This window comes from Sitodiplosis mosellana, unplaced genomic scaffold, assembly GCF_009176505.1.
Source record: "Sitodiplosis mosellana isolate CC-2019 unplaced genomic scaffold, AAFC_SMos_1.0 Smas_scaffold_6150, whole genome shotgun sequence".
Classification (NCBI taxonomy): domain Eukaryota; kingdom Metazoa; phylum Arthropoda; class Insecta; order Diptera; family Cecidomyiidae; genus Sitodiplosis; species Sitodiplosis mosellana.
This window is the reverse complement of record NW_022601391.1, coordinates 1,807,228-1,824,439: the sequence shown is the minus strand read 5'-3', so window position 1 is coordinate 1,824,439 and position 17,212 is coordinate 1,807,228. Positions and strand designations below refer to the sequence as shown.

General features: G+C 37.0%; 2 protein-coding genes across 14 annotated transcripts in view; both read left to right on the top strand.

Annotated features, from left to right (window-relative positions):
* LOC129574045 (guanine nucleotide exchange factor DBS) overlaps positions 1 to 17,212 on the top strand; it is an 87,847-nt gene that overhangs the window by 7,866 nt on the left and 62,769 nt on the right. For 5 of the 13 annotated variants that reach the window (XM_055455362.1, XM_055455361.1, XM_055455368.1 and 2 more), the window contains 6 exons: positions 13,101 to 13,382; positions 13,561 to 13,879; positions 13,958 to 14,048; positions 14,242 to 14,472; positions 16,201 to 16,350; positions 16,428 to 16,537. In XM_055455362.1, coding sequence (XP_055311337.1) covers positions 13,101 to 13,382; positions 13,561 to 13,879; positions 13,958 to 14,048; positions 14,242 to 14,472; positions 16,201 to 16,350; positions 16,428 to 16,537 — 1,183 coding nt within the window. Of the gene's footprint in view, positions 1 to 6,670; positions 6,738 to 7,872; positions 8,350 to 8,615; positions 8,744 to 10,381; positions 11,092 to 13,100; positions 13,383 to 13,560; positions 13,880 to 13,957; positions 14,049 to 14,241; positions 14,473 to 16,200; positions 16,351 to 16,427; positions 16,538 to 17,212 lie in introns of those variants that run through there. The other 8 variants (XM_055455373.1, XM_055455371.1, XM_055455365.1 and 5 more) reach the window with 7 other exon arrangements.
* On the top strand, positions 1,481 to 4,172 carry LOC129574052 (uncharacterized). Its single transcript, XM_055455393.1, has 3 exons — positions 1,481 to 2,372; positions 2,636 to 2,824; positions 2,907 to 4,172. Exons 1-3 carry the CDS (start codon positions 2,367 to 2,369, stop codon positions 4,026 to 4,028), a joined length of 1,317 nt encoding a protein of 438 aa, XP_055311368.1. The 5' UTR covers positions 1,481 to 2,366; the 3' UTR covers positions 4,029 to 4,172.

Here is a 17,212-nt window from a genome sequence, read left to right as displayed (position 1 = left end):
TACGTACAAGTATCAAGTGTTCGATTTCCTAGGCAATCCTTTAATGTCAGCGCGACAAATTGCACGAAAAGCAAATGTGCATTGATTTTTTTTTTTTTGGTGAAATTACGAGCAGCCAGCCGACTCGTTTCGTTCGATAAACACACCGCTTAAAATATGGATAGCCATAAGTTTTGTGTCGAGTGCGTGGATTACCCATTTGAAAAGGAAGAAAATTTATATCTATCGTGAGATAAAATGCAAATATTCGTTAATGCGAATCGCAGAATCGATTTGACCGTTAGGAAAATGGCAATTTTTCTCTAGTGTTTACAGAGATGAATTGAATCGCATTAAAAACACACGTGCCAGTCCAAATCAGTGCGAAACGATTCGTGCGGAATCGAATTATTATCATTTCGTTTTGAATGTGCATAAATGCGATTATTATAAAAAAAAATACACGGGATTCAGGGCCTGAATGGGAGGGTTTCGAAGACGATGTACACATGTATATATTTCAAAGTGATTTGAAGCACCGCTTACATTTCTCATTTCATTCTACTGAAAACCGTTTATAATTGCTTGTCAACGTCATGTTTTCAATGCATCACATTCGTTGGAATGGAAATGAGTGAGCGAATGAACGTACAGCTCTCGAGAATCGGGTCTTCTTGTGCGTCGCATTGAAATTCTTTGCTCTATTCGAAGTGTTGTATGAAAATAAGCAACAAAGTGAATGTCTGATATAACGCAGCAGCGACAGCCGAAGATGGATGATAAGCGGAAAGAGTTGAAAGAGATTCGAATAAAAGTTTTACGCAAAGTTTGACATAGTAAAACCATTGCAATTTAGCATCAAACGTTTATTGTTTGTGCGTTGAAACAAAAAAGCATTTTTAGAAGAATACATGCGAACACAAACTAGATATGAAGGAAATGACAATACGACGTGCTGTTACAACGATACAAACAATATGTTATATCAAAATTTACATCAAGATTCGTACCGAAATCCAGCTACCACTTGCCGACAGCTTCAACAATCAGAATAATCGTGTTTTGGGCGGATTATACAAAAACTCCGACACAATTTCAACATTTCTCTCTTTTGTGCGTCTCTCTCTCTCTCTCTCTCGCTCTCTCTTTCTCTCTCTCGCTCTCTCTCTCTCTCTCTCACTCTCTCTCTCTCTCTCTCTCTCTCTCTCTCTCTCTCTCTCTGAAGCTACTTGGGGATGTGAAAGAATCGAAGAATATTTAACATGGAAAAAATCCAGTTAGACGACGAAAAAGACTAAACAAACAAAACTGAATTAGCAATCGGAATTTCGAAATCTCGTGTCAACCGATCCATGCACACCATTGAGCCGGCAACAAAATTGCAGAAGAGAAAAAAGGAGTCGCATGCCAATGAATAAGAAGAGTGTATATTGAAGACCGACGAGAGATAAGCTTGCGAAGATAAGCCGAACATGTAATACACAAGAATACGTGCATATTTGCGCTGAGTGCGAACAATCGGAAGCGTCAACCAAAAGAGCATTAAAGTACGAAATTGGTTATTACATAACCAACGGCTGACGTCTTGCTTTCTTTCGTTCTTTTATCCGTTCTTTTTTATTCGTTGTTTTTTTTTTCTCTCCTCTGTCGCGAATGGCAAGAGCACAAACACATATCTGCTAAATGGATAAATTATGTATGGCTTGAGAAAATACTTTGGTGTGAAAGCCAAATTCATAAATCGACATTGAGTTTTTAAGCGTGTGTATGTGTTTGGTTGCATAAATTGCAAGGCAACACAGAGAAAAAAAAACAGATTTTTCTTCAAACGACAAACAAATAACACATCGACCAAATGCATTGCCCGTATTTACGTATTAAATTGTGATGTCGCTTATTTCAAATTGGATACATGAATAAAGTGGTTTGCCGCTACTACTGCTGACATTGCATTGTACAATATCGACCAAAACATTGAAGAATTAAAAAAAAACCTCTTGGTGTGAGTAGCAAACCCGAACGAAACAGCACACTACACACAGCGACAGTCGGGTTGTCTCGTTCTAGTTGAAGCGGAAGAGGTTCGTGTTTCAACTAATGTCAAAGTCATCATATAACCGCCTCACTCACTCCAATGTGGATGTTGGTGTGACAGTGCGCCCAATGTACTGCGTAGCGACTTTCAGTATCGATACAAACGATGACAGCTACAAAAGTCGGAATGAAAGCATCGCCATTATTGTATCTACAAAATTCATGAAGTTTATTGAAAAATTTACCAGTTCATTCAATGGCATTCATTGAAAATTCATATTCAAACGGTGTGCAAAGTGTTTGCTAACGAATTTATCGGTTAAAAAGTTATCAGGCGGCTGTATGGAATTCAAATGGAGGTATTTAAGCAACATTGTTGGCAATGGTGATTTGGTCGAAAATCCTGTGAATATTTACAGCGAACGGTGATCAATATTCGACCTTATTGCAATGCAATAGGTATCAAAGTCATAACAAAACCACACTAATCGCCATTCTTATTTTCGACTCTCACATTTGTCAATTGTCAACCACGAAAACAGAAGATGTAAACAAAAACCAAAAGGTTATTTTGGCATTTGATTTCGATTCGTTTAAAATTTGGTAATTTTTTGGGTCATAGATATCGGCGATACCAGAAGCAGAACGCGAAGCAAGTGAAGTTTTGCATTCATTGTTGCCAGTTGAACGGATCGAAAGGAAAGACGAAAATGAAATTCACAGAAGAACGGAGGAGAATAATAGTAATGCTTCCGATGAATGGGAACAAGTATCACTGAATTGCCGAAAATCGACAAAACAAATCAATGTGGTAATTATTGTCATCAATGTGGAATTGATATGTATAAGGAGATGTTGTTCAATCCAAGCAATTTTTGCAAACACATTTTTAGGTAATTAAACATCAAGATGATGAAATTGGCGAGATAGTTGACGTAGAATTCAGTGATTCGGATGATAGGCCGCTGCCTCAAATCGAGCTTAATACACCGAAACCGTTGACTGAGGCGAGAAAGAGAGTTCGAAAAACAGTTAAAACGACCAAAACGAAAGGATCACAGAAAAAGACTGATAGTCGTAAAAATGATGACAAAGAAGCGGCACCAACGGAGCTCGAGAGTTCGGCTGGTGAGGTTAGTGCACGGTTGGCATTGGGTTGCGAGTGCCAGGGTGCTTGTTTCAAAGATTTACAAGCCGAAAGTGTTTATCGCCATCGTTTGAATATTGCTGAGCTGACAAAACAAGAGCACGACATGTACTTGATGGGTGTTACGATGGCATGTTTATCAAATCGAACGGAAACCAATCGCCATAAAGAACGAATACGACAGCGAGCAGTGTATGTGTTTCAGGGCAAGCGTGTTTGCTTGGACGCCTTCATCTATCTAGAAAATGTGACACAATATCATTTGAAGCGAATACGACGACATGTGATGCTGAATGGTGTTACACCACGTGTACACGGAAATGTTCGCAAGAAACCGCACAACGCACTGTCACTTGATTTGTACAAATTTGCCGAAAACTTTGTCAAATCGGAGTTAGCACAACACACCAATGATCTTAACAAAAGTGTCATTGTAGTGAATGAGCCACGAATACATCTGTACCAGAAATTTCGAGCAAATTGTCCAATCGATGGCAAATTGATGAGCTACTCAACATTTCGGCATTTTTTGAAGAAGCAATTTCCACATGTACGATTCTCTGTGAATCGACCGCTCGACAGCTATGCCAATCGGACCATTAAGCGCGAAAAGAAACCTACAAGAATGAAGATCGAACAAGGATCGCATTCGGGCACATCCTCCACCAATGCAATGATACAATCTGAAGATCAAAAAACCTACTCAATCGGCGAATATGATACCGAAGCGGCATCCGACATGGACGAACTGGACGAAGATGAAGAAATTTGCGTTGAATTTATCGCCAATGACGACAGCTATGAGAGCGATAACAATGAAAATAACGAATATCAAGATGTTGACTTTCTAGAATCCGAAGATGAATAATAATCTATTCCACTATAGTACTCTTCTCCACAAAGAGAACCAACTTTTTTTGTATTGTATTAGATGTATGAATTTTTTTTAGAACATGAACCAAATAAACATTGTATACCTTTTGTCTCATGGACGAAAGAGCATACCCATTTATTTGAGTGTGTCTTTTTTTGGATCGATGATAATTTTCCATTTATCAGACATGTAGAACAGGCGCATCGGAACAATTAATCCAAACCAGTATGGATTTTTGTGTGTCAATCATTCCCTCTGGAGAATTCGAAATTGAATTAAGAAATATTTGTTCCGAGCTTCTGGTTTCGACGAACAATGGAGAATTGGAGCACATTTCTATCACAATATGCGATATATAGCAGTAGTACTACGGTAGAACGCGCGTCAAACGGAATCAAAAGCTACGACGAATGCTGGGAATGCATTTTATGAGCCTCATTTCAATTTGTTTGATGAACTCTTTCATTCTGACAGCGACGCAAGAGAACAATGCATACAATGCGCCATATAAAGTGTTGAAAATAAAAAAATGATCATCCATATATACAAATATATATCCAGTTATTTGAGCGACTGGGCTCGTGTACATTGCAAAATGAATACGTACGTAATCAACAATGGATGATTATGTAAGAGATACATGATTATCACATTGCTCTAACAAATTCGCATATTGTTCTCGTCATTAGCATCTAATACAGTTTTCACCGGTCTATCTGTTGCAGCAATTTACCGGTAAATTAACGTTTTTTTTTCGTTTGTCGTAAATTCAAATTAAAGTCTATGATTACTTAGAGAAAATGATATGTAGAAAAAGAACATCCATAAATTACAACCACATAATATGTGAAAGGTATGAAATTGAAGCTTCTATACAACAACAACAGCAGCAACAACAAAAAAACGGTCTATAAATTGTAATTTTTTGACGCCCATTGAATTAAAAAGTTGAAATTGTTGATGATTCAAAATGAAAAATTGGTTGTGGCAAACGAGATCGGTTTGGCGGCATTGATGAGAGATCGAGCGAGCGAGAGAAAGAGAGAGAGAGAGAGAGAGGGAGGGAGAGAAGTATACAAGAATGTCTGTTCCAATTAAAATCATCAGATAAACCGTTCTATTTTCATGATTATGTAGCATTGTGAGTTACTTGTCTTGTATCAAACATCTCGATTCATTTTACACGAATGAACGAGAACTCATGATTTGAATATTATTATCTAGTAATGAAATCTTGTAAAAAATATTCTCTTTTTAAAATCTTCTGTTTGTCTATTTTTCGACCGAAACCTCAATCTTTATCGCTGGCACACAAATAAAAATGGCAAACGCAAGCTGAATGCGACCGTGTCAAAGCAGTGCATTGAAAAGTATGAAATCTCATTAAAAATCAATTCATTCCATTCAAAATCAAAAATCACATTACTGGGTGTAAGGTGCATTCGGCACGTTCCGTGCAGAGTTCAATGCCAAACTTGCATTACAAATGTGAATTCAATTTGCGATTCAGTTGCAATTGACGGATACCGAATCAATATTGATATGACAAGCTAATGGTTTTTTTTTCTCTTTGGTGTGAACAAAAGTTTGCCGTTTCCACTGTGACATCACATGACCGTCCTTATTTAATCTGTGTACCATCATCCGATGGCAATTTTATTTCTTTATGTGAGATAAATAAACATTTCCGATTTATTCGTTTATCGGCATGAGATTTACCGTCACACGTTCATGATTCTAGAATCTGAGAAATGTATTCTGTATCGTCATTTGTACGGTCGGTCGGTCGGTCTATGCGGTTGCATGCAAGAAAGTGTGGCACTGAGGCAGACAAAGAGAGAGCAAAATCTCCATTGAATGTTGGAAGTTCACATAAGCCGTAACAGATCTGAAGCTTGGTATCTAATCGCCGTAGTCAATGATTGCAGCCCGAGGTTTGAGAGAATTTCTTTGCATGGGTTCTCAGTGGCATTCGTTTTTCTCGGCATCGTCGGTTTTTTTTTATGTAGCATATCTCGTAATATTTGTTCTTCGGTGTAATTTTCTTTCGGCTAGAGTAAATACGTGTTGGCTTGTGTCGATGAACGGATCGGCGTTTTTCACGTAGCGATACAGTCGAACACATACAAACACAGCACAATAAACACACACACACACGCGCGATAGACTCAAAATGTGCGAGAGAGCGACGGTGGCAATCGTGAAAAGCCATAGCACATGAAATAGACTACAAACACACAACCAGCACGATTAAGTGGAAGAGCGAAGAGAGACGACCGAAAAATAACGCATGAAAATAATTATCTGTGTATTCCGTACGCTCTGTGCTCTCTGCTGTCGAATAATTTTACTTTTTTTTTCACTGGTTTGCGCTGTATGTGATTCTTGAATCGTAACACACATGGTTGAATCGTAATATACCATAACAAGTGATGGGCTCCACACTCATTTCGGATGTGCGCACGTTTCAATTGGTAGACAATCTGCTCAACGTACACACGATATATAATTTAATTCACACATTTATTCTTCTGGTTTTTTTTTATGTTTTGCTCTTATTATTGCTGTTGGTGCTACTGTGCTGCTGTGCTTCAGCAGCAGTGAACTCTAGAATAGTTTTTGGCGATGAATAGTCGAACGTAGTTAAGCAAATGTTCGACAAAAAAAAATTGCGAAAATTCACCGAGAGCAGTATAAATTTCGGTTGGTTGGATGTGCTTCGTTTAATCGGACATGTAAAGATGTTTATAGTGCTATAAAATTCTCTGTGCATCATTTTTTGTTTTTCTTCTTTTTTTTCATTTAATTTGTTATGGTGCTCTGCAATTCGGCCGGTACATTTACCATTGTGTGTTGCGAAAGCTCCACTATCATACTAACGATCATATCAAACACATGACGATCGTACGCACGCGACTTTGACATCAAATGCGACAATGACGACGAAGACGACTACAACAACAAAGAATAAAGCCGCACACTGCAAAAAATATCGTCGACACTAACGATACTAATGCACGCTGTGTTTAGCTATTTCTTCATTCAGTTTTCGCTACCTTTAAACTGTGCTGCTTAGTTGATCGTCCATTTTGCCACTTTTCGATTCGATTTATTTAGTATGTTTAGCAACGTGTTTGGGAAAGCAATTTGGTGTGTATGTGTCGGTTTGTAAGTTGAAAACGCGCTCCACAGCAATCGCATTCAGACTATTTTCGTGCCTTGTACCAAATTCCATTTTCCGAAAATTGTTTCACAATTTTCTGTGCGTTGGTGAAGTGATAAAAGTAATGAATTTGTATGAAGAAAAAACCAGTGAAAAAAGAAAAAAAAATAAGTAGTGAGATTGTGCGAAGGCTTGCAAGTGGGCAACGGACTTGCGAGCGCATAAAAAAAAATAACAAGAAAACAAAATTCAACACGAACAAAAATATCAAATATTCCGAGAGTATTATAAATATCGAGTGCTATAATTACGCCTATGTTTGCTCTCGTTCAGATAAAATATCTGATCAAATGTCATGCCCAGTGTGTGTTATTGATATTCGTCAACTGTGACAGCGACAACACTGTAAATGTGAATGTGCATCGGTGGTGTTTGTTTATTTTGTCGCGTAAACTATATCCATGGACCATTGTTTTGGTCCGGAGCGCGCGCGCACGATCGTATTATTCTCATCGTACTTATTTCAAATGGGAGCGCATAATTCACGTTTGCATCAGTTACAGCTACTGCTGCTGTGTCGTTTTTCTTTTTAATTCCTCTCACTCCCTCTGTCATTGATTAAATTAAAATAAAATAAAATAAAATAGTAACGACGAGTAGCTTTACGTTTCGTTGACACCAAGAAAAAAAGAAGAAGAAGAAGAAGAAGAATGCATAAAAACCACAAACGACAACGTTTGCCGTTGTCGACAAAGTAAAAGTGAATGTGATAAGGATTGATTTAGTTTTCTTATGCAAAATAAGTGAGTGGAAGCTTGGGAAAAAAAATTCCATTTTGAAAATCACAAACAACGTCCAAATCAATCATTCGATCTGGTGCGCATTGAATGAACACTTTGGGACCGCCGTCGTTCAAAAACTGTTATGTTAATTAACAGTTTTCGTTTAAGCTACAATCGCCATCGATACACAAACACACATAACACGTGAAAAAGTACAGATTGTTGCCAAACCATCAATTTTGAATTGAATTTCTCAACCAGAACTACTACATTGAAATTGAGAATTATCGGTTAATTTAGTGCAACGTCCCGTGGAAAATTGAAGAATCAAATTCTATGAAATTTGAACGAAAAGAATTTGAGATGTATTGTGAGCGAAAATATTGAAATGTAAGCGTTTGAAATGTGTTTTTTTGTGCTTGTGTTTGTGTTTGTATGTGAATCTTTTCATTGAAGACAAACAATAGAATCGGTCGATCGAATCGAGCGTTTAATGGCGAAAAACAGACCCAAAAATTTCTATTGTCGAAAATTGTTTGGCTTGAAAAATTGAACGGAAAGGATGATGGAAGTGAATACTGCAGTATAAAATGGATTTTATTTGATATTTGCATTGAGCATTAGGTAATACGTCCGACGCAAGTCAAATCAACCACTTGAATAAATCAAGTGACGCTTTTTCACCTGTTCTCATTCAAAACTTATCATGTAAACAACCTCGCATGGAATAATAGTGAGCAACGTAAAACATAGCATATTCCCGTGTGAGTGTATGTATTTATATATCGTACGTATCTTTATCAAAAATGTCGCATCAAGTACATTTTGATATACCCTCATGCAAACAACAGCCATGACGCCAAGATATAATGCATGATGTATGTGGTGGATTTGAAATGATTGTGTCCTCAATTGTCGTATATTTTAACTGAAATCGACCCCGTTGATGAAGCATTTCACATTTTTCAATTCACTTACTGTGAACAACAGTACAAGTGACTTACATTCATTCGGTGTGTCGTTTGCCCAGAGCAACAAATTTACGTCAATTCTCTCTCGGTGCATCGAGAGTGTCAGCTATCGAATGTATTATGCTTCAGGTTAAAAAAAAAATTTCGTCTCTCGTTGGGCGGAAATGTTTTCTGGCTCTAGTTAAAACATGAATGAATTTGTATCTCATCCGATGCTAAAGGTGGAGACAAAAAGCGTTAAGTCATGCCAATGGCTCGCCTGTATGTGAATAAACAATTAAAATGTTCTCAAGAGCTCTCTACCCCAAACCAAATGCTATAAATTGTGCTTAATTTTCAATGAATTTCCAAGTAATTAGATTGACTGTGATCAACACAAGAGATTCGATCTCGCCGAATGAATCTTGGTCGGTTTTTATTTTATTTCATCGAATCGTTACGTCTGCAAAAACAAAGAGCTAATTTAACGAAGTATCAAATACGATCAAGCGCTACGTAATGTGTAGAGCCAGCCAAACCATTCATAAAAAACACAACTTCAAGACGCAGAATGAAGCTCAGACAGTTCAAATTATGACGAGAACAGAAAAAAACCGAACATAATCGGTTCTATTGTTTTTTTTTCGAATTCTCCACCGATGGGCGATATATATGCGATTCACAGCGTCAGCGTGTTTTTGCTTTTTATTACCTTATTGCGAAGAGATTGTGTGTCGTTTCAATTACCCATTCGGAATGAAAAAAAAATTCAAACGTTTAGACGTGATATAGATAAAACGATCGAAATTGCGAATTTTTTTTTCGCCAAAACGGGGAGTGTCGATATTGCTGTCGTTATTACATCTATTCGAACGCTCGTCTATTAGATATCAATCAATTTCTTTAGTAATGAGCTATTAATAATGAATCCCATTAACGTTTTTTTTTGCTGCTGTCGGTCAAACAAATCGTTTCTTTCGCGTCCACTTTGATTTTCTATTAATTTTTCTTTCTTTTTTTTGTAAACATCTTTTGTTGACTATTTCGAAGTTTTAATCGAGGTGATAAAAAAAACGATCGGTTTCATAACTTTATCTGTGCAAACTTTCGATTCTACGAAACAAAAGACTCCATTTTTTGGCCTTTTCTTGTGATCGCCAATTTCACAGTTGAATTTGGATGGACATTATCAAAATACAACACGAATATTTACTTTGGCGCGATTAGAAGTAAAATCAAGTGCAATAGCTCAAAGTGGGAAATCGGAGTCTTTGCACTGACGTTGTTAAATAAACTCATTGTCATTGTGTGGCAAATGATTGGCAAAAAAGTTGCTTGCATAAGCAAAAATTTTTGTTTGTATTGCGATTGTCATATCTTTTAATTGAGTTTATTCTTGAGATTGAACCAGTGACGATGGTCTGGAAAATATGGTGTTTGTCTTTGCGTTCAGTTCAGTGCCTGTGATTATAACCGAGTGGTTGAATGTGTGTTTTCCGTTGTGAGTTGATGCTCTGCAATTTTATTATTAGTTTGAACTGAATGGACAAATCGCTGGAAAGAGAATTAAACACACAAGCACAAACTGTTAAAAATGGTTTGAATGAAGAAAATTGTGACACATGGCGATACTTAGTATCGCTTTACAATGGGCAACTCACTGAAGCTGAGCAAATGCATTGCTTCGGCGTCGCCAAGAGAAAAGAGATCAAAAATCTAGTGTAATTGCATTACATACATACTATATACAGTATATTTAATTGTACACCATGCTAACACTTACCAACACAATTAATTCGTTTGCTGTGTGCACCATTTAAATTGCTTTTTGCAAGAACATCCTTTCACTGCCTCTCATCGGGTGGATGTATGGGTTAGCATTGTGGCGATGCCAGTGAGTGCGCGCTGCCTACGCAATTCGTTTTATTTTCTCGATTAAGCTGAGTTTGGCTGAGACCGCATTTTCAAATTACATCAATTGAATTTGCCATTTCTCTGTTACATCGTTGAAATGCGTTCACGTAATTTTCATTGGATTTCTTGACCAAATTCAAAACTCCAAAGAGAACACCACATGGGAAACAAGAAACATGCAATACAGAAAGCGAACCACACGTGACTTGGGCCCATTCGAATGACATACAAACTGAATAATGAGATAGGTAATTGTTCTACCGTACAAATGATTTAATGATAGAAAATTAAAAGCGATTTCGCTTTGCACGATACGACCCGCAGTCACAGACGATGCAACTATTTCATGCATAGACACACGAATCGTCCAAAAATTAAATCCAAACCATCGACCACTTGCTAACAAAAATCATGGAAAAAGAACACGACGTATTACATAGAATAATGCAATAGCCAACTCCTCCAATCTGCAATTACACATGGACATGTACACATACACACAGACCCAACATGGTTCACCTTTGAAACTGGAACAAATAATTCAATTGTTTCGATTGCAATCGATCACCACTCTAATTGAATTCAATTTCACCAAAAAGAAAAAAAAAACCGAAACGCCGTTGCAAACACTGAAACGGACTTTGCTTGAAATGTATCATTTTTCTGAATGAATAAGTGTGTAAAACATTCATTGTTTAAATTGGATCCATTATATTTTGAGCTCGTCGCAATATTGCGTGAACCATACAAATATTAAATAATGTTATGGTCGTGTTGAAGATTTCAATGTGGCCTTTTCATTGTGTGTCGTGTATCTCTTAGTGATCGTGAGTGAGTGATCGATTATCTTGTTCTGCACCCCCCCCCCCCCCTTCCTTCGTTCAACGCAATTAATCAAACGCTTTAATAAATTTTCAATTTGGTTCACATCAAAATGTCATTTATTGATGATGTCAGTTAAATGGTCGGGCTGATGTTGTTCTTTCTTTCCGCTCAAACATTCGATCACGATTTTCAAGTCGATAAATGGTACTGGAAAACCTTTCGAATTGCAGTGAGCCGAGCCAAACCAGACCAGACCAGGCTAGGCCAAACACCGCGATATTATGTGTAAATACAGTCGTCGAATTTGTACGAAAGAAAAACATTCACTATGTGCTCAAATTACCCTTTCGTGGCCAATTACATTCTTTAGAAATTACATTTACGCAAATAGAACAAGCAATTTTTTTTTAGCAAACACATTTTCGAATCGATTCTCTCTTTCTTCGTCTGTCTGTGTGTGTTTGTGTTGGAATGGTCACAAATCGATTCACACAGACTAATCTAATTGGTTTGTGTTTTTTCGTTTGTAATAATTGGTATCATTTGAAATGCAGCTTTGCCGTACAATTTTCATGATAGAAACTCCGATGCTATGATTAATTCATCGATTCGGTATGTTTTAACACAACTATCAAGCTGTTGCAGCACAAAACATTACTCCCCTTTTGCAGTGGGCAGATACTTATTGTCTGCACAGTATAATTGTCTTACAATCAAACTGAAGATGTACTCTTCTTTTTTTGCTTTCCTTTTTTTTCGACTAAGCAACAAACAATGTATGTTTTTGGGTGTAATACTTCCGTTTTACTTCGGCGTGATGTGGTGTGGGATTTTGCGATGGCTCTTAAAAGAACATGCGTGATTTGTGTAATATTGCACCATTTAAAAACGCACGAGAAAAAAAAAACAGACAATTTACAGGCGCACTTTCTATTTCTTCGCACGATCGCTAGTGTCGTATTCAATCATTATTTCGTGAACATAGATGAAAGATAGAAGTATGAGTCACACTTTGTCTCTCTCCGCATGCGATATTTTTGTTTAATTATCGCAAAACGATTAATCATTTACATGAATTAGTTCGCGAGCGTGTTTTTATTTGTTTGTTGTATGCCCTGGGTGTTTTCATTAAAAAAAAAACTATTTTGAAATACCAAGCGCGCGTGAAAAATATGGCAGAAAAGTACGAAAAAAATGAAGCGCTGGCATTTTTCTAGGTCATACTCCAGGCCATACATTTACGATGAGACACAGCCGACAATCAAACATTCCATATGTGTCATATTGTTTTGCGACAAATTACCTTTGAACTGGTGGCGCAAAAGTCATCAATTGTTTTTCTTTCTCTTCTCTCTGACAAATATTTCACATCGTTTCCATTGTTTGCTGTTTTTCCCAAATCATTTTATGCTTTTTATTTCTCCTTTGACAGATGAAAATGACATCGCATTGTTACCACTCAATCTAACGAAATCGAGATCGAACAACTTGCATCACTCTCACCAGCATATTTTCCAGCATCAATCATCGGTATCGAGCACAACATCTGTACAAACAGTATTCCATAACATAGACACCAATAACGGCGAAAACACCAATAATATCACCAACGCTTCCAATAATCAAATGATTTTATTGGGAACAAGTTCAAGTTCAGCATCATTTCAAAGTGCTAATGGTAATTCGCATACCGCAAATGCGAGTGGACACATGGGTAAGCAGGCGACGGATTTCGTTTACACGACCGATAAGCCTATTTATCTATCTATTTTTTTGCCTCGTATTATCTTGAAATTTTCTAAATATAATTTGAAGATATGATTGTTCTCACTAACAAACAACTTGTCATCTCATTGTTTTTGTTTTGTTTTCACTTAAAAAAAAAAAAACAGGACAAAGTGTGGTTAATGCAGTTACTGCGTCACATAATGTACGTCTAAATTCGGCTGGTAGCGTTACCTCACTGACCAGCGGCTGTAATAATGCAATGTTTCAGCAACAAATATCGAACTCATCAAATATCAGCATCGCCGAAGAAGCGCTCAGCATCGGCGATGTTGCAGACCTGCTTCATCCACAATATGCCATCATAACGGGCGGGCGATCACGTGAAGGTTGCCCCATTATTACATTTCCGGATCACAATAATTTTCATCTGCTAACCGAACACGATTATGAAAAATTGATCTCGTATTTGACATCCGTACCGACGTAAGTGGACAACAATAAGACAAGTGCCATTTCGAAATCCGGTCATATGTGCTTACATTCCATTTGTCTTTCGTTTAGATTACAAGAAGCGGATTTAGGTTTTAACTTAATCATCGATCGCAGAAAAGATCGATGGACTGCCGTCAAAGCTGTTCTCTTACGAATATCTGTGAGTTAATTTTTGAATATATCCTGTACTCTACACTCACTTTTGTTATATTATTTCATTCGAAAGGACAGGTTGAATTCAGTTTTCCTCCAATAATATTCAGCCACAGCCTTGACGCTGGAAATAAATAAAAATAAATGTGTGTGAATAAATTTGATCGTCATTCTAATCGATGTTTATCTGTTATTTTCAGTCATATTTCCCGGGAATAATTCATGTGGTCTATGTCATTCGTCCGGCCGGTTTCTTTCAAAAAGCCATATCTGAAGTTAGTTCAAAGTTCTTCAAAGAAGACTTTAAGTTTCGTCTGATGATTTGCTCGTCATTGGATGATTTGTTTGCGCATGTGGAGCGATCACAAGTGACACCAGACTTAGGTGGCGAACTGATGTACTCGCACCATGAATGGATTCAACAGCGTATCGTAAGTTGGTTTTTGTTTTGATTTTATTTTTCCACAATTTTATTATTCACTTTGGGCTATGAAGAAACGTGATGATGAATAACAGAAAAATAAAACGGGCGAATTTATCGCGTTTCTTCAACGGCCCCAATTAAAAATGATATCAGCGATTATCAGCACTCCAATGAAATTGTTATCATTTTCCTCAGCTATATTGCTAGACCAAAAAGGTTGTTTACAGTTGATTTCGTACATTTCCTCGAAAATACGCGAGCCCATTGCATAGGCACCGATTCTGGTATGCATCTGAAATCGAAACTGAAATCATGGAATGGGCTTACAAATACGAACCTGGAATTGTTCGAAATTTTGCGAATATTTGCACGAGCAACGAACATTGCAAAATCTAAATGCATTTTTGAATACGCTTGATACTCGTACTATTTTGTATTTGCTTTGTTTGGAATGTGTTTTTTGTGCGTTTTAAATCCATTTCAAATTGATCAATGAAGCAGAGAGAGAGAGAGAGAGTTCATGCAGCTATGACTATTCTTCGAAATCAATGCTAAGCACAAGAGGTGTTTTTTCGTGTTTATTTCCCTGAAGTTTTCTGCTGCATTCGCTTAATTGTGCACTATCAGTAGTATGAATGTAAGCGATTTTTATGTTGTTTTTTTGATAACAAAACGTCTATAAAATGGGCTTCGCTTTGATGATGAACGAGCGTGCAATGCAATGAACGAGCTGATGCGTCTCTCCGGCAGAAAAAAAACAATGATCATTACATTTGGATCGGAAGAGAAATTATAACGACAGAGGAAAAAGAAGAAGACAAAAGATTCGCTTTTTATCAGTTTATGCTGCTTAATTCATTCATGTACGGGAAATGTGTATGATTCATTTCATTTGGACGCGTACAACATACATGACATTAAAATGTTTTTGTTTGATTTGCCTCCTTTTCTCTCTCTCTCTCTCTCTCTCTCTCTCTCTCTCTCTCATTCTCTCGATTTGAACGTTTTCATAAATAGAATTTGAATGTATTATGTATATCACCGAATTCGGTGCTACGCCTCCAATTGTTGAGAACAAATGCATATTGAGAGAGAAAAAAAATGATGAAAAAAGCGACAAAAAAGCCCAAAACGTGCCTTCCACTTGAACTGTTTCAAAATGCGTGATAATTCAACATATCAACAGACTCACACTCAAACACAACCGTATACGGGGGAATTTATACAGAGAGCGAAACTGAGCGCAGCTATATCCAAACATCACAAAAGTCAGTGCATCGCATTCATCGCGCAATGCCAACACAAACAACACGATGTGAATATAGAAAAAAAATAATAACCGAGAATTAATCATGGTATTGCAATAGTTGTTAATAACATAAAAAAATGAAACTACAATCGAGTAGTTTGCTAACTTGTGCATCATTCTAGCCGTCAATTTATTCACATAGCTGACACACTGTGGTCGCTCTCATTGATAACTCGAATCGCTGTGTCTACGATTTTTTTATCGAATATTTTTTGTGGAAAAAAAAATCGAGTTACTTTAGTGTTTTTCGATAGTTTGTGTTTCACTCGAAGCATTTCGTACTTTTAAGCAATTTATTAATGAGTGTATGTTTTGTTTCCCTTTTTGCTTCTTCTTCAATACGTACACACACACACACACACACGCACACACAACACCATCGCTGCGTTTTTTCGGGGGTGTTTTATAACATGATGTGATCAACAGTGTTTGGAGAAATTTTCAAGTTTAACGCATCAAGTGTCATGCAATTTGGATATATTTATGAGAGTTATCCACGATACGGAATTTCCCAATTCGGTGGAGGCCACACAACGGTTGTTAGATGAACAAGGCACCGAATATGATCGGCTAAAGGTTGGAATTTATCGATTGTTTTTTTTTACCAACAATGTTGCAACGATTCTAATTGTGTTTGTTTTGCACAAATGCAGGAGGAGATTTTAGCCGCTGCAAAGCATGGTGAACGACTTCTTGACGATTTTCGATCAAGTGAAATCAAAGAGTTTTCTGAGCGAACGGGTAATGTGAGCACCACCGAACGGTAAGCAAATTTGAATAATTCGATGATCATATTGGGATGGGATTTCGAACAACCAAATCAATACACAATTTACTCAACTTTTTTTTCAATACATACACACAAAATGACCTTGAGCATAATATATAACCCCATAAACATGAAAAGTTTTTATCGAAATATCGTTGAGTCAATGCATGTTGATTAAAAATACATATAAGTGATATATATATATATTTATAAATATAGTCTCATTGTAGCTCTGCACTGGTCTTTGTCCGATCATATTCTTTATACGGTCATTTATTTTTTTCATTTTCGCCTAATTTGTAGCGAATCCCATTTTCATAGCACATTCACAACAACCACTCATTTATTACAACTAATCATCCACATAATTTGTGCGTATTTTCATTTCATGCTGTTAATGATATTGAGGTGAGGTGACAGTTTTTGATTTTTGGTCCGAAACAATCGTGGTGATACACACATACCTATGTGCTGGTTATTTTTCTCTTTATTTTTTCCGTTATTGTTCGACATTTCTCCATTTTTATCGTCTTGCATGCCTTTGCCGGTGCGATTGCTATTATTTTCGTTTTCGATCTGATTCATTCGTAATCATTCGACACAATCATAAATTTTAAAAAGTTCTCCAAACAATGCTAGGTTATTATTGATTTCTTTGGTGCCACGAAT

Excerpts from the sequence above, each read along its gene's own strand:
- LOC129574052 (XM_055455393.1), top strand. Across the intron at positions 2,825-2,906 it reads CGACAAAACAAATCAATGTG|GTAATTAAACATCAAGATGA; the intron begins GTAATTATTGTC and ends ACACATTTTTAG.